Here is a 21,062-nt window from a genome sequence, read left to right on the forward strand (position 1 = left end):
CAACTGTTAGCTGCCATTGAGTATAACATTGATAATTGAAATTATTATTTAGGGTTAAAATTACTCTGTGATTGTGATTAAGCACATTGCCATAAATTATTGTCATTTTTTATTTTACAAAATTGTAATCAGAAAGTAAAATTTATTAAGCTGAATCAGACCAAGTGAAGTGAATTCTGCTTTCTTATTTTTTTTATTTATTTAACAGTTGCATAGCATGCAGACATTCAAGTTTTCCATTTGCAGGATGAGTATATAAATCAAAACAAAGCGCACATTTAAAAAAACAATAATTACAGAACTTTAAATACAATTTCAGTTCGAGGGTCACATCAAAGATCTTTGCCAAATATTAACTATGTAAGATATGATTTCGGCTCAGACAAAAAAAAATAATAGAAAAATGATTGAATTTTGCTTTGTGAAGAATTTTGCTTTCTCACAAATACACTCAATTGCGGTGATGACGTAACAGTGGGCCGCTGAAAAGCCGCATCACTTGCACGTCTTTGAGTTTGCCATTTGTCGCAAAGCTTTTTTGGCGTTTGTCTTTCGACACCCGGAAACGAGCCCTGAGTGAGAGCTCTTCATGTGCTCGCCTCTCTCTGCTGCTCACTGTAAACGTGAGGGACGTCACACGTCGAGCGCCGCACAGAAAGAAATCCGTGGCTACTGGACCTTCATCGAGGTTCTGTTCGGTACCATTTTACCTCCAGCTTTACCGTTACGTGTCGAATTCACGTTCCCTTGGCGACAAGCACACAAGGTGCAAACTGTAATCATTTGGACGAACGGCAGAGAACACTTGGGAACCCAAACTTGAGTCGAGATGAGTGTGGAGGCGTACGGGCCAAGCTCCCAGACCCTCACCTTCTTGGACACCGAGGAAGCGGAGTTGCTCGGAGCGGACACCCAGGGCTCCGAATACGACTTCACCGACTTCACTCTCCCGAGCCAGACTCAGACCCAGGGCCAAACTCCGAGTCAGCTGGACGGCCAGGTTTGCGTCTGTTTTTTGTGCCAGCGAGAAACATCATCGCGCGGTGCACTGACGTTAGCTGAAGCTAGTTAGCTGCGTTGGATGCTATGCTAACCCGCTATTATTGGACGTATGCGACTGTTAGCTTGTTGCTAAGCTACCCTTCCGACTGAGCCACAAAGTATTCATGTGTGCTTTTGTTTGCCATAAAATCTTGTCGGAAATCAATCCGCATATTTTAGTATTCAATTGTGTAAGATAAAACGTGCTTTGACAATATGGCGACCCTAACGAAACTTTGTTAGAGCGTCTTTTCCGCAATGTGATTTCTCACAGCTAATATTAGCTTCGAGTTAGCATAACACGTTATTGCTATGCTATGCTAGACGTAAAGCTTGCGTCGTGCTGCAGGTTAACGGTCCCGATGATGGTCTCCACAACGGCGGAGTGGAAGATTCTGTGGTCAAAGCCAGTCAGCTGTTGGCAGAACTGAATTTTGAGGAAGATGAAGAAGATGCCTACTACACCAAGGACCTGCCCGTGCATGCTTGCAGGTAAGCTTGACAGCAACACGTTGTTTTTCCCGAGGAATACCTACACAGTTAACGGACTAACTAACTAGTTGTCGAGATACAACAGTGGATTTGAAGCACGAGCACACCAACGTCAAAATCCTAAATGTTCGTAGTTTGTTTTGAAAAAATATAGTGCTAAGACGTATAATTAATGAACTCCTCCATGTGTAATAACTTCACTTTGGTTCACAATGCTGTCAATGATTGCCTTCTGCAAATAACGAAAGTATACTTTGATGGCCTTGTGGTCATTCGACAGGCTTTGTGTTGTGTTGTTTTAACTTCCTATGTGGAAGTACATGTTTTGCATAACAAAATGTTGTCGTGATAGGATCTAATTTCTTTGAATATACTCAATAGGCCAGTTAAACTTCTTTTGCATCGTGGCAGGATACCTAACAGCCTATTTAATATTTAAGAACTTTAAACGTGTACCTGTTTTGCGGTTTGACTACATCCATTAAAATCCAACACTGTTTTGTAGCTATTGTGGCATTCACGATCCAGCCTGTGTGGTGTACTGCAACACCAGCAAGAAGTGGTTCTGCAATGGCCGTGGAAATACATCTGGCAGGTGTGTAGGCATCCTAAAACATTTTTTGACTCAGAGCTTCCACTGAATGACAGAAAAGATGAATTAGATGCTTTCTAATCATTCTCCTCCACTGACTTGCAGCCACATCGTGAACCACTTGGTGCGAGCCAAATGCAAAGAGGTGACACTTCACAAAGATGGACCTTTGGGAGAGACCGTCCTGGAGTGTTACAACTGCGGGTGTCGTAATGTCTTCCTCCTGGGTTTCATCCCTGCCAAGGCGGATTCTGTAGTAGTGCTGCTCTGTAGGTAAGTGGCTGACTTGACTGAAACACACATCCATCCGTCAGAAGAAGGGCAGTCTCAAATTTAATGTGTTCCCCCCATGTCTGTGTGAATGCTACATCTCACCACAGACAGCCTTGTGCCAGCCAGAGTAGCCTGAAAGACATCAACTGGGATAGCTCCCAGTGGCAGCCGCTGATCCAAGACCGTTGCTTTCTCTCGTGGCTGGTGAAGATCCCGTCGGAGCAAGAGCAGCTGCGTGCCCGGCAGATCACTGCCCAACAGATCAACAAGCTGGAGGAACTCTGGAAGGTAGACGTCGGAAAGCCATTCTTTTGTCGGATGATGCAAGACACCTTCGAAGCTGCGATTGCTCGCTTACTGGCACAAGTTTTAATCCAGATGATGCCGATTGTCTTTCCTTCAGGACAACCCCACTGCCACCTTGGAGGACTTGGAGAAGCCTGGTGTCGATGAGGAGCCCCAACATGTGTTGCTGCGCTACGAGGATGCCTACCAGTACCAAAACATTTTTGGCCCTTTGGTCAAACTGGAGGCAGACTATGACAAGAAGCTCAAGGAGTCTCAGGTATTGCTCTTGTGAATGAATGATCATTTTAAGCCTCTTCAGATATTGTTTATTTATTTACTAACTTTGCAGGTCTTTGATTAAATCCTTGTCTCTCCATTTTCTCCTTCTGCAGACCCAAGATAATATAACAGTAAGGTGGGACTTGGGCCTGAATAAGAAGCGGATTGCATATTTCACTCTACCGAAGACCGATTCAGGTGGTAATTCCTGAGATTTACTTCTTCCCAGTCATGCAGAAAGATCCTCATCTAATCTCCTCCCACTGACTGCGCACTTCCTCCAACCATCATCATTTAGTAGCATGTGTGCTTGCTTAGTTTTGTTCTTGACTGGCTTCGAGTCAGTTTTTATTTTTATTTTAATACACATTGTGGATTCACTAGCAAGTCTATTTTTGAGTTGAAATGTGAAACATTCTAACACAATACCGCTTGTTTCCATTGCCAATATCAGACATGCGCTTGATGCAAGGCGATGAGATCTGCCTGCGCTACAAAGGTGACCTGGCCCCGCTTTGGAAAGGGATCGGCCATGTCATCAAGGTCCCTGACAGTATCCTTTTCACCGATCATCATTTTCCAGAATTACAGATTGAGCTTTCAGTCCCTCCTAGTGGCGTTATTGTGATATTACAGCAGCGTTTGTTACCCGTGGCGGCTTTAGACGTTTCTCAAACATCGAGAATTCCTTAACAGCTTTTTTTTAACAGACTACGGCGATGAAATTGCTATTGAACTGCGGAGCAGTGTTGGAGCCCCTGTGGAAATTCCTCATAACTTCCAGGTGGACTTTGTGTGGAAGGCCACTTCGTTTGACAGGTAGACTCTTTCAGCATCTTTTGAATATTAGAAATATAGTAAAAAAATATGCAAGATTGTGAAATATCACGTAAGAGCCACTCCAAACGATATCCGTGTCTGACAGCGACGCTAACCATTCCTGCTTGTTCTCCCGCAGAATGCAGAGTGCGCTGAAGACCTTTGCCGTGGATGAAACCTCAGTGTCAGGTTACATTTACCACAAGCTCCTGGGTCACGAAGTGGAAGATGTTACCATCAAGTGTCAGCTGCCCAAGCGCTTCACTGCCCAAGGCCTACCTGATCTCAATCACTCACAGGTCAGTCTTGTTAATCTTTTTCTTCCGGTTTGCTCTCTTTGGACGTTGTGCTTTGTCGCTAATTAAGCAGTTTAAAAGAAAAGGTTTTGATGTTTCCTATTTGGATGATGTTCCGTAGGTGTACGCTGTGAAGACGGTGTTGCAGAGGCCTCTCAGCCTCATCCAGGGTCCTCCTGGCACTGGCAAGACCGTCACCTCGGCCACTATTGTCTACCACCTGTCGCGTCAGGGCAACGGGTAATCATTTCGAAGGGTTCCGTCGTCACATTCGTTCTGAATCCTGTCATTCGTCTTCGTCACTACTTTCTCTTCCCGTCTTCGCAGACCAGTCCTGGTGTGCGCTCCCAGTAACATTGCAGTGGACCAGTTGACTGAGAAGATTGACAAGACTGGCCTCAAGGTGGTCAGGCTGTGCGCGAAGAGCCGCGAAGCTATCGAGTCTCCAGTGTCTTTCCTGGCATTGCATAACCAGATCAGCAATATGGACAGGTCAGTCTATCTATGGAGATGGAGTGCCTCTGCTTTGTTGCCACAAGAAATCAATTCTTGTTTCACGGACCTGTGCCGACACAGTAGAGTAAAAGCGTAATTCAAGTGATTGTTTGGAAAAACACTTCCAAGCTATAAATCGGAATTAATCAAATCAAAAAGAGCAAGTGCGGCAGCGATCGAATGAATCTTCGATCAACAAATTCGTATGCCGTGCGACACTCGCCATTTGTGATCTTGAAATGTCGAACGCCACGTCTGAGTCTTAGAATCTTAAATCTTGTATTTGGATTGGCAGTGTGGTGTGGAGTTTCTGTAGTCATCCTGTAGTGTTTGAATTTTAGCATGCCAGAACTTCAGAAACTTCAGCAGCTGAAGGATGAGACCGGCGAACTGTCTTCTGCCGACGAGAAGCGCTATCGAGCTTTGAAACGCACCGCTGAGAGGGAGCTGCTCATGGTGAGTCCAAACAATACGTGGCCTTCTAATTTGAAGCTTCTCTCAAGCTGACTGGGACTTTGAGTGCGGTTGAAATTGGCTTTTGTTGCAGAACGCCGATGTCATCTGCTGCACCTGCGTTGGTGCAGGGGACCCTCGCCTGGCCAAGATGCAGTTTCGCTCCATCCTGATCGACGAGAGCACCCAGGCCACCGAGCCCGAGTGTATGGTGCCTGTTGTGCTAGGAGCAAAGCAGGTAGGTTGTTGAATGTAAAGGATATCTGGCTCAAAGTCAGTCCCGGCATCTCTAATATTTTTTTTTTTTTGCCGTGGTGTAGCTCATACTGGTGGGTGATCACTGCCAGCTTGGTCCTGTGGTGATGTGTAAGAAGGCAGCCAAAGCAGGGTTGTCCCAGTCCCTGTTTGAGCGCCTGGTGGTTCTGGGGATCCGGCCAATTCGCCTTCAGGTCCAATACCGAATGCATCCGGCTCTCAGCGCCTTCCCGTCTAACATCTTCTACGAGGGCTCCTTGCAGAATGGCGTCACGGCAGGTTTGCTCCAATCAATTTTGCCGTGTTGAGAACTGAGGAGAAAAAAACCACAAGTTCTTTTTAATGTTTTTTTCCAGCCGACCGCATCAAGAAGGGCTTTGACTTCCAGTGGCCACAGCCGGACAAACCAATGTTCTTTTATGTGACACAAGGCCAGGAGGAAATTGCTAGCTCTGGAACTTCCTACCTGAACAGGTAACAGTCCACTGCATCATACTCTGCGAGGAAAATTCCCAAGCCCTTTCTTGGTCCTTGATTGATTTTTTTTTCCTCGTTAAGGACCGAGGCTGCAAATGTGGAGAAGATCACCACCAGGCTGTTGAAGGCGGGTGCCAAGCCTGACCAGATTGGGATCATCACCCCGTATGAGGGTCAGCGTTCGTACCTGGTCCAATACATGCAGTTCAGTGGCTCTCTGCACACTAAACTCTATCAGGTACATCACCCAGCCTCAAAGCACACCAACCTTTTTTCTTATTTCTTCAAACCCCCATGTTCAAAAAATTGCATATATAAGTAACATGCATGTCTTATCCTCTCCCATAACAGCAAGTGGAGATAGCAAGTGTGGATGCCTTCCAAGGCAGAGAGAAAGACTTTATCATCCTGTCTTGCGTTCGCGCTAACGAGCACCAGGGCATCGGCTTTTTGAATGATCCGCGGCGTCTTAACGTGGCTTTGACCAGAGCCAAGTAAGGAAGCAGCATTTTGGAATCATCAAACTCAACACGTCTATTTTTTGGTTGACAATGCGATGTGTCCTTTGTGCAGATACGGAGTGATTATCGTGGGGAACCCCAAGGCGCTTTCGAAGCAGCCGCTGTGGAACAACCTGCTGAACAACTACAAAGAGCAGAAAGTCCTGGTGGAGGGACCCCTGAACAACCTGAGGGAGAGTCTCATGCAGTTCAGCAAGCCACGCAAGCTGGTCAACACCATCAATCCTGTGAGTTGCCGTCGAGACAACAGCGGGACAACTCCGCATTCTAGAAACACTCAGGAGAAGCGTCTAAAAAAACATATGAATCATTTTTTCTTTGGTTGTGTTTTAGGGTGGACGTTTCATGAGCACCGCGATGTACGATGCCCGTGAAGCTCTCATCCCTGGCTCTGCTTACGACCGCAGTAATACTGGTGCTTATTTTACATTTAAAAAAAAAAATTCCCACATTCATCAAGGGTGTTATCGTCGTTGAATTTTTCTTTTGTATTGCAGTCGGCCGCCCGTCAAGCATGTACTTCCAAACTCACGACCAGATCGGGATGATCGGGGCAGGCCCAGGCCACATGGCTGCCATGAATCTCCCAATTCCCTTCAACCTGGTGATGCCCCCCATGCCTCCGCCAAGCTACTTGGGCCAGACTAACGGCCCCGCTACAGGTATGCTATTGCAAAGCGATAAATGGACTCATCCCGTATTAAAATCCTTCTACGTGATCAGGCCGTGGAGCTATGAAAGGGAATAAGCCAGGGCGCGGTGGGCGCCAGAGGCCCCGTGGTTCAGCAGCCCAAGGTGCCACTCATGGACCAAACAGCCAAGCCAGCCAGGATGGGGCCTCCCAGTCCTTCTCGCAGGGGCCACTGACTCAAGGCTACATCTCCATGAGCCAGCCTTCCCAGATGAGTCAGCCTGGTCTCTCCCAGCCTGAACTGTCCCAGGTAATGAATTGGTTGAGAATCACTGCCTCAAATAGATCCATTTAACCAATGATCGTTTTTTTTTTTTTTTAATCTCTACAGGACAGTTACTTGGGTGACGAGTTCAAGTCCCAGATCGACGTGGCTTTGTCCCAGGACTCGACCTACCAGGGCGAACGTGCATACCAGCATGGTGGGGTGACTGGCCTGTCACAGTACTAGAGTGTAAGTGCATCAACTTGGACTTTTTTGCAAATCATTTAGGTTTGCAATTAGGCTGAGTACTGCAGTTCAATTCTAAAAGGGAAAACAGAATCAAAAAGGGAAAAAAAATGGTCATTTGTGTTGATTTTGGTTTAAACAAGTGTGTTGTCATCCTTGCAGGTTGCTTGAAGAAGTGAGCTAGGCTTGAGCTGAGCTTAGTTCACTAGCTTTTTAATCTGGGAAATAATAAAATCATAAAATGGATACCTGTTTTCCTCTGCTACAACCGAAGCACCACCGAGTGAAAGCGACGGAATAGCAAACCAATGACCAGCGAGAGAAATAAGAGGGTGGAAGACGAGGGCACGAAGAGACGGGCGAGGAAGAGGCAAAAAGGCCGGTGGACGGGCAGTAGGCGGGCACCCACGGCGGTGCAAAGGAACGAGGAGGGAAGTCGACAAGATGGCCACGGGTTGTCGAGCTGCCGAGGGGAAGCGAGGCGACAACGCCGGTGGTCTCGAGGCTCAAATGCCAACCCAAATGTCCAACAAACATCCTTCGCCTCGCAGACGCCAGGAAAGAGGGCGGGTGACACTCCAAGTTTTCCAGCTGAATTTGAAGAATTGGTTCTCCAGACTTGCACGAGGCAGGATCGCACAACCAGTGATTCAACAGGCAATGCTTAAAAAGAAAAAAGAAAAAAAAAGAAGAAGAAATCATCCTAAAAAATGTCCAACTCACGAGAAGTCCTGGACCGATCTAAATTTTGTTCGATATTGGGAGGAGGGTCCCAAAATCCTCAGCGGCCTCTGAAGGAAAAGTGGAAGTCGACACACTTTCTCTCTCTCTCTCTCTCTCCCTCGGAGAGGAAAGGAAACACTTTCTGTGCTTGACACTGACGATCTGGAGCCTGGAACTGAGAAACCGAACCACTTGCCTTGGTACCCACTGGGTCTTTTACAAGGTCTTCTAATGGAGTGGTTTTGCACCACGCGTCAGTGGTGGACTGGCTTAGGGGATTTCAGACTTTTTCCAAGGCATGGCTCACAAATCCCACCCATGCCGCACTCTTGAGACCATTTTCTTCTTTGAAGTAGCTTTTTCGAATCTGCACAAAATTGTAAAAAAAAAATAAGAATTATAACCTGACCAGCATTGAATAACTAGTTTCTGTAGCAGTCACGGCTATCGCTTTCTCTAATCTTTTTCGTAATGCAGCATTGCTGAGTAACGAGGTGTGAATTCAATTAAGAGTCGACCCCCCCCACCCCCGCCTGCTTGAGGAAACCTGTTGTGTTGATCACATGAACATGAGGGGAAGAAAAGGAAGGTGGCTTGGGAAGAAACGGACGAGGCACACGTAAGTCTGCAAATATACACACTTGCCGTTGTGAATCATGCCAGACTTGATAGTTGTCGCCGAGTCACAGTGAAGGAGAGGCCAGATGCGGTAGAACATTTTGACATCATGCGTTGAAACCATCCGTTTCTAATCTGGAGAACTGAACAATGGACAATGGCAGACTTTGAATCAGTGCCTATACGTTTGTTTAAAAAAAAAAAAATGGCTGCAGCACAAGAATGTCCTGTTAAGTCTGGAAAAAACAGCTTTGGAGCCCTCGGACAACACAGGGCTCAATTTTTATTTTTATACATGCGGTATAGGGATGAGGCCAGGTGTTTGGAAGCCACCTTCCTTCTCTGGGGTGAAATCAATGGAGGATGGGATGATTTTCTTTTGCTTCAGTGGAATTTTGATGAATCCAATGCCGATTTAGCTGCGTTGTGGAATTCCTTAGCTTGTTGAATTCTATTTGCTTTTGTTATTTTTGCTCAGTCGTGCGTCTGCTTTTACTAGTTTGTAGCAACGTGTTGCCATCAGGAATGATTTTAGGTTCTCAGACTGCTTGCGGTTCTAGTTTGATCAAGTATAGATTTCGTTTTTACCTTTTGCCACCGAGTTGCGCTTGATCTGTTTCTAACATGTAACGGCTTTAAAAAAAATAAAAATATCGCTTATGTTTTGTCATCGGAGCCAACGTGTTTGCATCGTGTAATGTGTCGTGAACTTTTGCAGTCTCATGAATTGTCAACATCTAAAGGCAGCGCTTTTCAAGTGAGTCATCCATCAGTGGGATGTAAATATGAAGTACAAGCGAGCAGTCTCATTTCTTGTGAAGTGATAGAATGAAAATACTGCCAGGAATTGATCATTTCATTTATTATATAAAATAAATGTCATGTTGATTTGCAGACAGTCACAAATATGAAAGAATTTGATATTGCACAGTAATAAAAGAGCAAACCACCCCAAAAAGTGTCAATCTGTTCCTTCTTTTGCCTTTTTCTTATGTGTACTTTTAAATTTCCTTTTGAGCTGTCCTTGTCTCTGTCCCTCAATGTTCATCTGGATCTGCTCTTTGAATTTCTTCTTCTGGCGCTTGAGCTTCTCTAGTTCTGCTTTCCTCTTTGCCTCCATGTCTGGATCCTGGAATCAGACAAACCCCCAAATTGGAATTGTGTTACAATTTTTTTTTGTTGTTTAAAACCAATCCAGAAAACTGACTTACCTTTCCTTCCAAGATCATGTCTTTCCTCTTATTGATCTCCTTTTTTTCATCAAAATCTGTAGACTCCAGCCTCTACAAAAAAAAAAACCACAATACGACACTTTATTAAAACAGGCCATCATTTTGATCTGCAGTAAAACGAGGACATTTATATTAGGTGAAAGCTGAAGACACGATGTAAAGCGCTTACGATTTCACACTCTCGTTTGGTCACGTTGACCTGCGTGAGGATCTTCAGGACTTCTTTCTCCTCCACTGCAAACTCCTTCATTTTAGTCTCTGAAGAAAATAAAGACAATTAATTGACAGCAAATTAAGAGTTGGTGTGGATTGTTTAACAACTCACGACTTTGTTCTTCAATGGCATGGACGAGATGGATGTCGTACTGTGTCACCAGTGTGATGGACACCCCGTTCCTGCCTGCAGAGGAACAACAGACTCGGTCAAGGTGAGGAATTGTCTAATTGTTGCACAAGCATTGAAATGGCGACGACCTGCTCTGGCTGTTCGGCCAACCCTGTGGATGTACGTTTTTGGCAGGCCGGGGGTGTTGTGGTTGATGACCACCTGTACAGTTGGAATGTCCAAGCCCCTATCGCAAAGGTGAGTAAGAAATGAAAAATGAATCATCAAGTGCTGTAGGAGAGCTTCTTACCTGGCAGCTACATCCGTGGCGATCAGGATTTTATAGACGCTGGCCTTGAACTTGGCCAGATTGGCAAATCGTTGTTTCTGGAATTGCAAAAGCAGAGCTCACCTCACAGCTCACACATCTTTGTTTAGAGTCGTTTCTCACCTGTTTCATCATCGAGTGGAGGTTGATGGTAGGGAAGTCAAATTGGCGAAGCATCATGGTGAGGACTTGACAGCTCCTGTGGGAAATCAAAACCACGTAAAGAAAATCGGTACACACAAAGCAATCCATTTCAGTCCCCCCCCCCCCCTAATCTGTTTTAAGATCTTACTTGCACGTGTTGGTGAAGATAATGATGGACCAGTCGTCATGCTCGTCCGTGAAGGTCTGGATCAGGTGTACCAGGTAGGCGTCTTTCACCTTCTCAGGAGTCAGAATGTACCTCTGGTCCAACTCCTCCACCGTACGCGTCCTGTTAATGATATTGACTCAGAGTAGCGTTCTACCACGCGCCACGTGATTTGCAGCTTACTCGGACGTGCTCTCCCAGAAGAAGGGTTTGTTCATGGCGATGCTCTTCAAGTCCTGCAGCGTGTCGGTGAGCGTGGCGCTGAACAGAAGAGTCTGCCGTTTGGCCGGCAGCACCCCGAGGATCACCTCCAGGTCTTTGGTGAAGTCTGTGCAGCCCTGCTCCAGCAATCGGTCTGCCTCATCCAAGATCTGCCAGACATAATGTAGGACAATTTTTAAATTATGATAGGCTATAACTATCTTTTTGGGTCAACTCACCAGGAACTGGATCCTTCTCAAGCTGAAGGTGTTGGAGCTCCGGATGTGGTCGGCAAGCCTGCCAGGTGTGGCTACCACCACGTGAGGCTGGTTGGAAAGCTCCAGGGCCTGGCTCACCATGTCTGTTAATGACAGAACGTCATCAATTCTGCATTTGGAGCCGACGTAGCTGCTGGCACAGATCGCTCGTACCCATTCCACCGACGACGATGCAGTCGCGGAGACCCAGCGGCTTCCCCAGGACTCGGAACTGCTCCGCGATCTGGTATGCCAACTCTCTGCATCACAACACTCATAATATTAACAGACTGATCAGCACTTTTGTATTTGAAAACATGAGATGAAGACGTGAATATTCCTTTAAATGACCCAACAATGTGAACCAGCAGCACCACCAACCTAGTTGGCGTCAGCACCAGGCAGAAGATGCCATAAGGGTCATCTGACAGTTTCTGTAGCACCGGAAGCACAAACGCCGCTGTCTTCCCACTTCCGGTTTTGGCGCAACCCATGCAGTCGCGACCTAGGTGCAAAGAATATTTTCTTTATTAATTAGATGACACCATTGTCTAGCATGCCATCATCGTTTGGGTTTGAAATACACCTTTTGAGACAACAATTCCTGTAAGTGTGCAAACTTATAGAATATTCCTAAATACATATAATAATAATAATATTTATTGCTGTCTTACCTTCTAGAATAGCTGGCATGCATTTTTCCTGGACAGCAGTCGGTTTGTTGATGCCCAACTGCTTACACTGCTTAATGAGCCAGTCAGAGAGCCCAAGCGACGAAAAGTCACTCATTTTAGAATTATATCACTCCCCGAAACTTTAAATACGCGCGAATAGCAAAAAAAAAAAACACGTGAAAGGACAGAAAATTGAAGTTATGCTAAGACAGCATCATGTGCATTTTTCACGTTCACAACATGGAGGACTTTCTTCTTTGTCGTAAAATAGCAGCTGACGAAAGGTTGAGGATACACACGGGCTCCTCTAGTGGCCAAAGAGTGAAAGTGCAAGACATAAAATCAAAGCGAGAGTACCACCCTTTTTTATTTGCTCCAGTATTTATTCAAAGTTTATAATATGGGGAAAAATGGCTTGACACATAGAGTAAATTCAAATCAGATAGTGATTGAACATTTCTGGAGATATGTCAAAATAAGAGCCAGTTAATTTAACATTTGTCCGTCTTCATATCAAAGATCAAGCCTTTCCTGTAGCGCAGCAAGGCAAGCACATCTTCTTCTTCTTCCATATTTGTCATTTCCTCCTCTTCGGAACTCCTCAATGCTTGTTGGGTAGAAGAAAGGCTCAGAGCATCAGCTCTTGTCCCCTTGATGTCAAAGTTCAACGACATGGTGGTCTCCTCTAAATCTTCCCCTTCCTTTGGACACAACTTGTGGAGTGTCACTTCATTCACCATCTCCTCGTTCTCCTCCAGCATATCCTGTTATTGGTCAGGATATGTTCTGATCAGTGTTCTCCTCGCTAAGTCAAAACCAAAAGTGGCAGTTGTCTCACTTCATTTTTCAACAACGGCAAGGACTTTCGTACCTTTGCCTACCTTCCTGAAATATGTCAGTAAAAACTACCTGCCTATTCTCTTCTGACTTTTGAAGTGAGTCTTTTTAAAAGGTCACACAAAGTCACATGCAGGTTTTCAAATCCCCTTTATCTTTTATACTCACCATCATCGCAAAAAAAAAAAAAAATCAGTTGGTAAACTTTATAAAATAGCTCAAATTATAAATATAAAAAATTCTATAAGTAGAGATTTACCTGATGGACTGATTTTCCCTGATGAGGAGCAAACTCCAAAATAGGAGGCTTTGGTAGTGGAACAAATATCTTCTTTTTCATTCTAAAACATGAGGAACAAAGCTCATGCTTTAATACTAAATATATATATAAATAAAATAAGAAAATATATATATTTTTTAATTTATATATATATATATCACTCACTTTTTCCAGATACACGAGGACACCATTAAAAGAAAGATGAAGAGGAATGCCATAACCAAGGCAAGTATTAACCATCCTATTTATAAGAGGGGGGGGGGGGGGCAATATTAGAAAAGTACCCCATCAACATGCATATTACATACAGAATGTAAATAAATGTTCTGGTACCTTTCATAAGATTCAGCGGCTGTGTTTTGAGAGTTACTGTGGCCTTTGGACCTTCTCCAGCTATTGTAACTCCAGCAACAGTAAAGTTGTATTTTGTTCCAGGTGTTAAATTTTCTAGACGGTATTCTGACAAGGAAGCTGCTGCAGTTTGACATTCTGAAATAAAAGAGCGTTACAAACTCGACAATTGTTGCACCAAGAGAATGTTTAGTGATATTTTGGGTGATGTCAGTCATGTTCTCACCAATGTGCTCCTTCTCCAAATTAATTTTCACACTACACACGTTGTAGTGTGTGAGGAAACCTCGTGCATCATCTTCGGGAATGGCTTTCCATGACAGTGTAACAGAATTATGCGTTTCATCGAAGGCCAGAAGATCTTGAGGAGCTATTTTTGGAACTGAAGGAATGAAGATAATTTGAAAAAAAATAATGCCGATTTTTAGTGAGAGGATGATAAGACGTAAAAAAAAAAAAAAACTAATCAACTTACCATTTTCTTTTTTATAATAGAGGCACATTTGAACTGTCTTTGGTTTCTCGTCGATGCACTGGTGCTCAAAGTAAATGTAACCCACGTAGTCCTTGATGCCTAGAAAACAAAAATTAATCATTTCTCTAAGCTAACGAGACAAAGTATATTGAGTTTGTGACACTTTTTTATAGTCTTGTTAAGTTTATAGTGGAAAAAAAATAGTGTCTTACTCTTACTCTTTCTAAAAAGTTTCCTGTCTCTTTTTGTCTTCCTTGCCACTAGCTTCAAGTCTCCATCTTGAAGCTCGTACCACTCAAGACAGTTATTAGTCTCATTCCGTTTTGCCTCCACGAGTTTTTTATCACAAGCTGCAAAATACAAACAACAGTATTTTAGAACAATACTTAGTAAACATTTCCAAGTTATAACTTGTACGTTTTAAATGGGGAGCTGGTTCTGCTGGTATGTGTACGACGGCTATGGGGGAGGAGCCTGCTGCGTTTCTGGCGATGACGGAGAAGTTGACCGGAGAGTAGGAAATGTAGTCCGTGTATTCTGTCTTGTCCATGAGATGGATCTCCTTCTCCTTACAAGGACATCCCTCAGATGTTTGTGTCTCGCTCAGGATGTATGACACACTGGGTACTGCTGCTGCATGGTCAACTGGCTAAGAAACATCAATCAATAATTAATTTGATTTTTTTTTGGTGTTAATCATCCTAATTTGGATTTACCTTCCATATGAGCGTGACCTTCCGTGTACCTTCTAATTGTATCAACGTCACATTGACCTCCAGCTTATCTTCAAGCTCTGGGGTGGAAAAACAATCGAGCAGTCGAGATGACTTCTCCCAGATAAATATAACAATAATAATACATTTAAAGAGATATTGTGATGTCACCTGCAGGTACAATGATGAGTGGAGACCATTCACTCCACAGGGGGTTGCCGGTCACCATGGTCCGATGTCGGAGCTGAACCTGGTAAGATGTATGCTTCTGTAGGTTCTCGACAGCTAGCTGATCTATTTAGGAAATACAATAAAGCTATGGAATAATATATTTCAAATATAAGTACTGTAAGTTATTTAATGTTAGTCATCCATCTAACCAAACTTTCCTAATTCTAGACTTTTGTTGTTATTTTTGAAGAACACTCACATGCCATCTTACTGGGCCTGAATTCTGTGGTCTTCACTCTCTGTAAAAGAAAAAGAAAAAATATTATTACAATAAGAAAAGATGTCAATTGGAATCTGTCAAAAACAAGAACCTTTTCCCAAGGCTTGGTTTCATCAATTCGAAACCAGACCTCAGCCAAGGCTGGGTATTTCTCTGCAGCCTTCCAGGTCACATTGAGGTGGTTTTGAAACCAGGTCACTGAAATGTCTTCTGGTGCTTCAAATTTAACTGTTGTTGAGAAGTAAAATGAAGCTACAATAATTATAATGGTAAGACAGCAAAGCAACCTGAAATGCAACGTTCTCACCTATTTGGTTGAGTATACCCGAAGTTGCGTTCGATTTGCACACGGAGCCTCCCACGTGAGCTTCTACCCAAAATTCAACACGTCGATATTTGATGAGCTGCTCCTCAATGATCTGAATGCGAGTCTCTCGAATGTTCCGACAGCTCATGTGACTATAGATTTGAGCGAAGAAAATAAGTCATGTTCTCAGAATACAAGATGAATGGGCACGTTAAAAAAAAATTCACCATGTTGACAACTATCAGAAATTATTGTCATTATTACATCATATTGAGTTATCATGTAAGTTATAGGAATGGAAAAGCCAATCCGGACACAAAACTATGTATATAAAAGCATTTAAAAAGTCCATTTTTCATCAAATCATCATTCGGCATGCACTTATTGGTTACAACCAGCAGGGGCGCTGTTAGTTCCACAATACACAGACAGGAGCATCTTAAAGAGACGGTGTGCAAAACGTTTTAATTTTTCAACGTTCATTCATTTAAAAAAAAAAACAGTTCATTTAAATAATATGTTAAATAATATTATTCAGTATGCAATTCAAAACAACACTGAAAGTAGTATTTCAAAAATTCTTTTTGAATATAGATAGCATATTATTTCTCCATTACTTTCACATATCAATATTTACTTATCCTTAAAAAAAAATACTTCAATTCTTACTCAAAGTGAAGTTCAAATGTCACATCTCTGCCCGTTGTATTCATTCTCCATTCACAGTTGTAAACAGTTGACTCGTTATTTCGTCGGAAGCACTGAGGACTTGAAAGAGGCTCACATTCTGACCCTTTGGGCCAAACAAATCATTTCAGGATTAACTTTTCAGAATTCACATTGCTGTGTCAAATTAGCAAAGTCTACTTAAGAACAGGCAACCGTATATTGACCCCATTAAAGGATATTAAAGAATATTACAAGTAAATAGCATTTCCATTTACCTTTGCCGGAACTTGAAGTAAACACGAGGAACATAGAAATACATCGCAGTAGTGAAGTCCAGCCCAAAGTTCCCATGAGTTTCGAAGATAACACTTTGCATGTATGTGTGTATGAGAAGAGAGAGAGGGCGAGGTGTTCCATTTTGCACAGGTCGGTTTCTCAGAAATGTCACAGGTTTCAGGTCTTCACAATGCGCAGAAGAAAGCCACAAGTGTCAGCAGAAAAACAACACACCTTTTGCGATACTGACAACTTCCATACATTTTGTCACACCACCCGCCCACACAAGCATGTAGAGACACACACACTTTCTCCGTGAACACTTTCAATTTCTATCTTTATTTCTGGTTTTCAACAACATTTAAAAAAAATAAAATCATAATGAAACTGCTGGCACCTCCTGAGCATGATCATGTATGAAGTTGTAAATATAGCGTATATACATTTAGACATTTTCTTTGCTTACATTCATTTTTGATAAGGGGGGAGATAAATCTTAACATAGTCGGTATTGTTTGGCTTGTTGGTCAACACCGTGAATGCTTTTTTAGGAAAGTCCGGCACACTGTAAGTGAAATCAGCCTGGAGCATGTTATTCGAGGACACGGTTGCTACCTAAGATGAGAGCAAAAATAAAAATGAAATATTTGTTTTTAACATGTTCCCAAAATGGCTTCTCACCTGTGTTGAGGGAGAGGAGTTTTGATCTGCTTTATTTTCTGAAATGGAACAAAAGTTGAGCAAATTACAAAACATTCAAACATATTTTTCTTTCATTAATACGATTCTTCCTAATATTTTGAAGTTGCCATATCATGACTCAGCAGATCATTAATTTTCTTGAAAAAAAACTAAGTAATTTTTATTTCAAAAATACATCACAGAATTTTTTTATCTAATCTTTCATTATTATTATTATTATTATTACATCATTCTAAATGAGCTAACTGTTGATGGTTACTTCTGTCAATTGTGAACTGATTTATTAAATTGATGAATCGTATTTTGAACAGATATATGTTGCAGGTAAATACTGCATTGTTGTGACATTTGAAATTCCTCCAGTAATGAGGACATGTGGTTTTTCGTCTACATGTTTATAGTCCATGAGTGGGCCTGTGCGGTTAGTTTTTCAGGTTAGAGAACAGCTTTAAAATATAATAAAAATATTCTTAAACATAAAATGCAGGGTGTGCATTGACATACTCAAGTTGGATTATTTACTGTAAATGTTGTTCATGCATATTTGCAGGTATGGAAACCTTGGCTGGAGAAAATGTTGTCACGATAAATCAACTCCAGAACTGAAGTAACTCAAGTCCATACCTCGAGCTCGGACATAACACCTGAAGAACCAGGCCAATGTTGCCGCCAACGAGATGAAAGGTAAGACCACAAGTACAGTGATGGTCGTAGTGGAAAAAATGCTTGGCCGATATTCGCTTGGTTTTCTGTGATCCTGCTCATGAGGAACTGTGGGAGCGGAAAGAAAATTGTGAGATTGATTTTTTGGGTTGAGTGTTTACCTCACTATGTTGGATATTTCTGAAGCAGGTAATTATGGAATTCTTTTTTCATAGAAAAAGGAAAATTATAAACAATATCAAATATATGCTTACCGGTTTTGTTGCTCTTTTCTTGAACGATCAGGTGCACTTTGTTACTTTCCTCGGGCGGTTTGCCTTGCGGGAATAAAGTTGCCTTGTATGTGCCATTGTGCTTTTCCGTGAGGTTTATAATTTGGAAAAATACGAAAGAATTTTCAGAGTAAATGTCGAATCCGTGTTTATTTGAGCAACCTTTCCATGGACAGTACTCTGCCATTTTTTGGTCCACTAAATTAATTGCAAAATGGCTGCTATTTGTGTACTTGGCCATTTTTTGGTTCACTAAATAAACTGCAAAATGGCTGCTATTTGTGATGTTGGTGTTAAATGTGAACCGAAGGGTGACATCGTGGCCCAGGAGCCCCGTGACCTGAGCTCGGCTGCAGCCTGGACACAACACGCAAAATGTGGAGACCGATTGTTGAACAAAACTTTTGAATGATCTTTTAGTGCAAATAATGCTTTTAAATTCAAGTAAAAATGCATGTTTTTCTTTTATTATGATCAAGGTCTTTTAAAGCATATTTAAAAATCAATGTATCCAATATCCTATTGATTCACTGTATATTTTTTTAATTGTAATTTTCAGAATTATAATACAGAATAACATAATTGAAATTTTCTTGATATTAGTAAGCTTCCTTTCATTTATTTCCTTTGCTTTAAAATTTTTTAACCGTTATCTTTGAAAATAATTGTTTGAACGTAGCACACTATCACGACAAAAAAAAAAAGACTCACCATTGATGATCAAGTGCGTTGCTATCGTCAAAACAAACCAAAGGGATTTAGGCACCATATCCTTGACCTTATACGTGTACTCTACCAACCTTCTGTCTATGCATTTAATCTTTTAAGTGTAAATGTCTAGTTCAGCTTGACAGGAAGAGTCAAGTGTCAAGAGGAACCCTCACCTCAACTCAGAAATTTGTCAAGATTTGGCACCTCCTGCTATCTGAGCAAAAAGGTCGAGGACAACAACTTGTGTGCTTATTCGAACGACGATGTATCATCTTAAATAGAATCCCAACATTTAACTTTATGAGTGTGTTTACGGCGTACATGTTGGCAGATGGTGATGGCAATGATTTTGTTTTTTCTGTTTCACAATTAACAATGTTGCAAATTTATTTTCTCTAGATTTTGAGCCATAACTTTATGTTGACATTTTGGGCAACCTTTTATTAGCTTGATTTTAAATAAACAAAACAAAGGGGAACTTATAAAGTCTAATAAAGCTTTTAGCAAGCCTCCCAATTCAACAACTTGACAGTTAAAAACTTTAAATCGTTGCTTTAAATACAGTTGTACAGTTGTTTAAATGTAATTGTTGTATTGAATGCCTTAAATGAATTTATATGATTTGATTATAATTTAGACTACTGAAAGAATTGTCTAAAAATTGTACTAAACAAACCAAAATCTAAATTTTCAGCATCGATATTATTAACCGTTGTTTTGATAGTGTTTGTAGATCGTTTTCCTTTTGCGCCCCCTTGTGGTCTTATCATGCAAGTTAACAGAGCTGGTCTGCGGTTTTTGTTGCTCACAGATGTGTCGAACTTTATGATTGAAAAAGTGGCTGGTGTATATCCAAACTCACCCACCTTCCAAACGATTTTGTTTCATTTCAAATCCATTGTGATGATATCTAAAGCCCCAAAACATCAATTGTGACAATGTCCCAATATTTATAACCCTGACTTGAAAGGTACCAAATAATAGCTGTCACATACATTCTATGAGATTCATAATACGACTTTGAGGAACAAGTACTTAAATTGCTAAGCATCGTGTCAGACCGAAAAGATGGGCTAAGCGTGCCAGGCTGATGAGAGGAGCAGGAAAGCCCTTGTTGCCATGGTAACTCTTATTAAAAGCTCTTCCGACAAAACAATTACCCAGCGGAATGGGAACCCTTTCACCGCCACTGTACACTGGGATAGTTTTTCTATTTTACATATAAAATAGAAAAAAAGGCCCTTTTGGTGGGCTGTGATTCCGATTTCCTCAAACTGAGCAAGAGCTTGACTCACTCTCCATCCGCAGCTCCCAACATGAATCTCATCTCCAGTGAGGGAGCTCACAATAATTCCAATAGCGTAGCGAGGACACCGTTTCCTCCATCTCGGCTTTATTATTAGTGTAGCAAGGGAATCCTTTTCCCTGATTAGTCCTTGAACTTACAATATACACTTGATGTGAATGTAAAAAAAAAAAAAAAAAAATGCAACAGTCACAAATGTGATTACAGTAATATCAATTTTGTGAGTTAGTATATTATTTAAGCGGAAACATGCACATTTTTTTTATGATTTAAAACAATTCCTATAAGAAAAAAATAAAATAAAATATATATATATACAAAATAAAAACTACACAATGAATAAAGTGCAAGAGTAAAATTAATATTCACTTGCTGGTAGCGGAATAAGAACAAAATGGGCTTCCTGCATTAGACAAGACGTGCACATGGAGTGTCAAAGCAACAAAGCGAGGCTGAAGTAACTTGAGTGTCAGAGAGTGTGAAATGTGTTTTCACTCTGGCTCATGACCTAGCAACCTGGCAAACCATCAGCAGCTCCCTAGCAACCACTGAGACACTGCAGTCATCTCTGTCACTAGTTGCCGTTGGAGACATTCTGTGGAGCCCCTCCAACCTCATCCCACCATCTCCATTGAGATCAAGGACTGTATATAGCACCCCTGAAATAAGCATAGCAAATTGATGTTCAGGCATCAGCACAAGAATGGACACTATGGAAATGCAGCAGTGGGTGGAGTGACCTACCAAATTCAGATGGCAACATAGTTGGTCCTCACTCTCCAATGGGAAGTTGGATTTATTACAAAAAAATATTCTTGTATATATACAGCTTGTGTCAATCCTAATGGTTGTTGGAAAATGCTGGTGGTGAACTTGGAAAAAACTCCTGAGCAGCAAAAGTTGCATATGATGCGAATTTTTTTTTTTTTTAATGAATGCAAACATTGTTTTTCTTGTC

General features: G+C 42.0%; 4 protein-coding genes and 1 long non-coding RNA gene across 12 annotated transcripts; 2 read left to right on the forward strand and 3 right to left on the reverse strand.

Annotated features, from left to right (window-relative positions):
- The first annotated feature begins 503 nt into the window (after window positions 1–503).
- On the forward strand, window positions 504–9,439 carry upf1 (UPF1 RNA helicase and ATPase). Of its 3 annotated transcripts, none has more exons than XM_088393328.1 (24): window positions 504–1,000; window positions 1,391–1,533; window positions 2,039–2,128; window positions 2,231–2,398; window positions 2,506–2,686; window positions 2,802–2,963; window positions 3,079–3,166; window positions 3,420–3,518; window positions 3,676–3,784; window positions 3,924–4,083; window positions 4,202–4,320; window positions 4,408–4,572; window positions 4,917–5,031; window positions 5,123–5,266; window positions 5,349–5,562; window positions 5,640–5,757; window positions 5,842–5,998; window positions 6,112–6,254; window positions 6,334–6,508; window positions 6,615–6,687; window positions 6,779–6,943; window positions 7,005–7,222; window positions 7,304–7,426; window positions 7,586–9,439. In XM_088393328.1, exons 1-23 carry the CDS (start codon window positions 830–832, stop codon window positions 7,421–7,423), a joined length of 3,297 nt encoding a protein of 1,098 aa, XP_088249454.1. In that variant the 5' UTR covers window positions 504–829; the 3' UTR covers window positions 7,424–7,426; window positions 7,586–9,439. The 3 variants fall into 3 exon arrangements, with proteins under 3 accessions (XP_088249454.1, XP_088249452.1, XP_088249453.1); XM_088393326.1 differs by having other exon boundaries at window positions 506–1,000; window positions 6,615–6,696; XM_088393327.1 differs by having other exon boundaries at window positions 506–1,000; window positions 3,079–3,163; window positions 6,615–6,696.
- A 170-nt stretch (window positions 9,440–9,609) lies between these two features.
- On the reverse strand, window positions 9,610–12,357 carry ddx49 (DEAD (Asp-Glu-Ala-Asp) box polypeptide 49). Its single transcript, XM_088393333.1, has 13 exons — window positions 12,092–12,357; window positions 11,799–11,922; window positions 11,592–11,677; window positions 11,400–11,521; window positions 11,143–11,330; window positions 10,942–11,082; window positions 10,773–10,848; window positions 10,632–10,708; window positions 10,471–10,568; window positions 10,322–10,396; window positions 10,166–10,254; window positions 9,976–10,047; window positions 9,610–9,893 (listed from the first exon to the last, which is right to left on the reverse strand). The coding sequence occupies exons 1-13, from the start codon at window positions 12,204–12,206 to the stop codon at window positions 9,726–9,728; spliced, it is 1,431 nt and encodes a 476-aa protein (XP_088249459.1). The 5' UTR covers window positions 12,207–12,357; the 3' UTR covers window positions 9,610–9,725.
- LOC148388836 (uncharacterized) lies at window positions 11,758–20,108 on the forward strand. 2 transcript variants are annotated; one of them, XR_015861983.1, is made up of 5 exons: window positions 11,764–12,023; window positions 13,383–13,433; window positions 14,925–15,000; window positions 17,703–17,836; window positions 18,398–20,108. It is a non-coding gene; the product is annotated as an uncharacterized LOC148388836 (long non-coding RNA). The 2 variants fall into 2 exon arrangements; XR_015861982.1 differs by lacking the exon at window positions 18,398–20,108 and having other exon boundaries at window positions 11,758–12,023; window positions 17,703–18,365.
- On the reverse strand, window positions 12,441–16,738 carry il12rb1 (interleukin 12 receptor subunit beta 1). 3 transcript variants are annotated; one of them, XM_088393332.1, is made up of 15 exons: window positions 16,450–16,738; window positions 16,175–16,298; window positions 15,506–15,657; window positions 15,290–15,426; window positions 15,178–15,217; window positions 14,919–15,041; window positions 14,751–14,827; window positions 14,452–14,683; window positions 14,253–14,384; window positions 14,035–14,133; window positions 13,786–13,941; window positions 13,542–13,697; window positions 13,374–13,449; window positions 13,188–13,269; window positions 12,441–12,855 (listed from the first exon to the last, which is right to left on the reverse strand). In XM_088393332.1, exons 1-15 carry the CDS (start codon window positions 16,589–16,591, stop codon window positions 12,583–12,585), a joined length of 2,001 nt encoding a protein of 666 aa, XP_088249458.1. In that variant the 5' UTR covers window positions 16,592–16,738; the 3' UTR covers window positions 12,441–12,582. The 3 variants fall into 3 exon arrangements, with proteins under 3 accessions (XP_088249458.1, XP_088249457.1, XP_088249456.1); XM_088393331.1 differs by having other exon boundaries at window positions 14,247–14,384; XM_088393330.1 differs by having other exon boundaries at window positions 13,786–14,133.
- On the reverse strand, window positions 16,771–19,028 carry LOC148388838 (uncharacterized). 3 transcript variants are annotated; one of them, XM_088393335.1, is made up of 5 exons: window positions 18,799–19,028; window positions 18,070–18,132; window positions 17,777–17,923; window positions 17,132–17,169; window positions 16,771–17,065 (listed from the first exon to the last, which is right to left on the reverse strand). In XM_088393335.1, exons 1-5 carry the CDS (start codon window positions 18,854–18,856, stop codon window positions 16,919–16,921), a joined length of 453 nt encoding a protein of 150 aa, XP_088249461.1. In that variant the 5' UTR covers window positions 18,857–19,028; the 3' UTR covers window positions 16,771–16,918. The 3 variants fall into 3 exon arrangements, with proteins under 3 accessions (XP_088249461.1, XP_088249462.1, XP_088249460.1); XM_088393336.1 differs by having other exon boundaries at window positions 18,070–18,169; window positions 18,799–19,025; XM_088393334.1 differs by having other exon boundaries at window positions 18,070–18,444; window positions 18,799–19,018.
- Window positions 20,109–21,062: the final 954 nt, after the last annotated feature.

The sequence above is a fragment of the Syngnathus floridae genome, chromosome 13, assembly GCF_059516105.1.
Source record: "Syngnathus floridae isolate MCC-2025c chromosome 13, RoL_Sflo_1.0, whole genome shotgun sequence".
Classification (NCBI taxonomy): domain Eukaryota; kingdom Metazoa; phylum Chordata; class Actinopteri; order Syngnathiformes; family Syngnathidae; genus Syngnathus; species Syngnathus floridae.

What these genes read in the sequence shown, in the direction of transcription:
- upf1 (XM_088393326.1), top strand. Translation starts at nt 830, where the DNA reads ATGAGTGTGGAGGCGTACGGGCCAAGCTCCCAGACCCTCACCTTCTTG. An exon ending in CGAGTCAGCTGGACGGCCAG is followed by an intron (nt 1,001 to 1,390) that starts GTTTGCGTCTGT and finishes GTCGTGCTGCAG; the next exon opens with GTTAACGGTCCCGATGATGG. An exon ending in AGCTGGAGGAACTCTGGAAG is followed by an intron (nt 2,687 to 2,801) that starts GTAGACGTCGGA and finishes TCTTTCCTTCAG; the next exon opens with GACAACCCCACTGCCACCTT.
- LOC148388838 (XM_088393334.1), bottom strand. Translation starts at nt 18,856, where the DNA reads ATGGTGCCTAAATCCCTTTGGTTTGTTTTGACGATAGCAACGCACTTG. An exon ending in AGAAAAGAGCAACAAAACCG is followed by an intron (nt 17,924 to 18,069) that starts GTAAGCATATAT and finishes CCGCTCCCACAG; the next exon opens with TTCCTCATGAGCAGGATCAC. An exon ending in ACTCCTCTCCCTCAACACAG is followed by an intron (nt 17,066 to 17,131) that starts GTGAGAAGCCAT and finishes CTCTCATCTTAG; the next exon opens with GTAGCAACCGTGTCCTCGAA.
- ddx49 (XM_088393333.1), bottom strand. Translation starts at nt 12,206, where the DNA reads ATGAGTGACTTTTCGTCGCTTGGGCTCTCTGACTGGCTCATTAAGCAG. An exon ending in TGAGAAGGATCCAGTTCCTG is followed by an intron (nt 11,331 to 11,399) that starts GTGAGTTGACCC and finishes TATGTCTGGCAG; the next exon opens with ATCTTGGATGAGGCAGACCG. An exon ending in TGGCCGAACAGCCAGAGCAG is followed by an intron (nt 10,397 to 10,470) that starts GTCGTCGCCATT and finishes GTTCCTCTGCAG; the next exon opens with GCAGGAACGGGGTGTCCATC.
- il12rb1 (XM_088393330.1), bottom strand. Translation starts at nt 16,591, where the DNA reads ATGGAACACCTCGCCCTCTCTCTCTTCTCATACACACATACATGCAAA. An exon ending in TACTTCAAGTTCCGGCAAAG is followed by an intron (nt 16,299 to 16,449) that starts GTAAATGGAAAT and finishes TTTGGCCCAAAG; the next exon opens with GGTCAGAATGTGAGCCTCTT. An exon ending in ACTCATCATTGTACCTGCAG is followed by an intron (nt 14,828 to 14,918) that starts GTGACATCACAA and finishes TTTCCACCCCAG; the next exon opens with AGCTTGAAGATAAGCTGGAG.